Source organism: Ammodytes marinus (genome assembly GCF_949987685.1).
Source record: "Ammodytes marinus genome assembly, chromosome: 18".
In the NCBI taxonomy this organism is placed as follows: domain Eukaryota; kingdom Metazoa; phylum Chordata; class Actinopteri; order Uranoscopiformes; family Ammodytidae; genus Ammodytes; species Ammodytes marinus.
Window position 1 is genome coordinate 3,051,145 of NC_137222.1, and position 2,500 is coordinate 3,053,644.

General features: G+C 48.3%; 1 protein-coding gene across 1 annotated transcript in view; it reads right to left on the reverse strand.

The window, feature by feature from the left end:
• Positions 1 to 817: 817 nt before the first annotated feature.
• cwc27 (CWC27 spliceosome associated cyclophilin) overlaps positions 818 to 2,500 on the reverse strand; it is a 30,439-nt gene continuing 28,756 nt past the window's right edge. The window contains exon 14 of the mRNA XM_080046571.1: positions 818 to 1,781. Coding sequence (XP_079902697.1) covers positions 1,619 to 1,781 — 163 coding nt within the window. The 3' untranslated portion in view covers positions 818 to 1,618. The remainder of the gene's footprint in view (positions 1,782 to 2,500) is intronic.

The following is a 2,500-nucleotide window of genomic DNA, read 5'->3' on the forward strand; positions in this document are numbered from 1 at the left end:
AGACAGAGAGAGAGAGAGAGAGGGAGGGAGAGAGAGAGAGAGAGGGAGAGGGAGAAAGAGAGAGAGACAGAGAGAGAGACAGAGAGAGAGGGAGAGAGAGAGAGACAGAGGGAGAGAGAGACATAGAGAGAGAGAGAGAGAGAGAGAGACAGAGACACACACACACACTGCCTGACCTGAGATGGACTCTGTGCCAAATTCTACTGAAAGGAAAAAATAAATTATAATATACAAAATATGCAGCAGGGTGGTTAGGCCATCACTGCTTCACACACACACACACACACACACACACACACACACACACACACACACACACACACAAAGACACAAAGAGACACACACACACACACACACACACACGCACACACACACAGACAGAGACACACACAGACAGAGAGACACACACACACACACACACACACACAGACACACACACACACACACACACAGACACACACACTATATATATATTCAAAATATGCAGCAGAGTGGTTAGGCCATCACTGCTTTCTGCCTAGTCAGCATTCAAGGAATAGTTGGGACATTTTGGGAAATGCGCATAATATAATAGCTTTTCGCAGCTGAGCGCACACACACACACACACACACACACACACACACACACACACACACACACACACACACACACACACACACACACACACACACACACACACACACACACACACACACACACACACACACACACACACACACACACACACACACACACACACACACACACACACACACACACACACACACACACACACACACAAAAGAGTCAAAATGGAGTCACAACAGATTGCTTATAAACGTTTATTAATTTCCCTCTTCATTCACATTTAAGTTTCTGGACAACATAGACGAAGAACAATAACCGCATAGAAAAGTTACACGTCATCAAACCATTAGTGGCGAAAAAAAGTTGAATATGCTGTAGGCTGTACGACCATTTTTTTTCTTTTCTAAGGGCACAAGGGCTCAAGGCCGTATCTCACTGGGCTGCGACAGTGTGCGACAAGTTGGAGACTGCATTCGCGAAGGAGTCTCTAAACTGTCTTGAAACATTCGCGGGGGGGGTGTCAATTTTCGAGTCAGAGAGCCTCGCAGTCCTGTCGCTTGAATTTTGAACATGTTCCAAAAAAAGTGTGCGACAAATCTACTCTCAAAATAGTCTCAGAGTGGTCGCAGGTGTGTTGCACGCGTCGCAAACCCTTCTTCAATTTAGTCTCCGCGAGTCAGAAAGTGCGAGAAAGTGTGAGACAACTTTGCGAGGGTTTGGCGACATATGAAACTAAATTGTGACTGATTTGAGACAAAAATTAGACTGACATTCCCCTTCGTGCGACGCTCGCCAGACGTTCGCAAGACATAAATGCGAGAGCTCCCGGCAAGTTTTGGCCATGGGACATTCGCAAAACGTGTCGTGAGGAACCAACTCAGTGAGACTGCAAGTGAAAATTGCCGCTAATTCGCATATATTCTCGGAATTTTTTGATTTTGTGTCTCTCAACTTGTCGCAAACAGTCGCAGCCCAGTGAGAAATAGGGGGCGTTGGGGTCAACCTGACCTTTTGGAACCCAGTGATGTCATATTCTGGAACGTGATGACCTCATACTTTGGCCTTCTTCTCCTTCATGATCTTCTTGCTCTCCTCGCGGCGCCGCTTGTTGACGGGATTTCGCGGGTCGTAGATTTCGAACGTGTCCTCGTCCTGCATGTTGGCATCTTTCACCTTCCTGCTCTGCTCGTCAAACTGAAGCACATGGGCCATCCTGTAGAGAGGGGGGAGGGAGGGAGGGGGGAGAGGGGGAAGGAGAGGGGCAGGGAGAGAGAGAGAGAAGGAGGGAGGGAGGGAGGGAGAGAGGGAGGGAGAGAGGGAGAGAAGGAGAGGGGAGGGAGGGAGGGAGGGAGGGAGGGAGGGGGAGGGAGGGAGGGAGGGGGAGAGAGAGGGGGGAGGGGGGTGAGAGAGAGGGAGAGAGAGGGGGAGGGAGAGAGGGAGGGAGGGAGGGAGGAAGAGAGGGGGAAGGGAGGAGGGAAAGGGGGGGAGAGAGACAGGGAGGGAGAGAGGGAGAGAGACGGAGGGGGGAGGTGGAGGGAGAGAGAGAGAGAGAGTGAGAGAGAGAGAGAGAGGGAGAGAGAGAGGGAGAGAGAGAGAATTTAGATACAATATTGTAAAAAAAAAAAAAAAAAAAAAAATTGTGGGGAAACTCTTTTTTCTGGGATGTTGCTATGCACTCATCATGCATTACTATATTTTGGATGGCAGATGGGTTTGTCATGTTGGGAGGTAAAGCCAGCTAAAGTATTTTGCCATTATAGAAATGTAAATGTATTATTGGTCATTAAAAGGTGGAGTCAGTGATTCTGGAGAACGCTTGTTGCCAAAATCAGTGAATATCTCCTCATGATCTACATGTCCGTGTGTGTGTGTGCGCTGACAAAAAAAATCCAGAGTTAATACACAGCCTAGGCTCTGTAAACAGGTATGTAA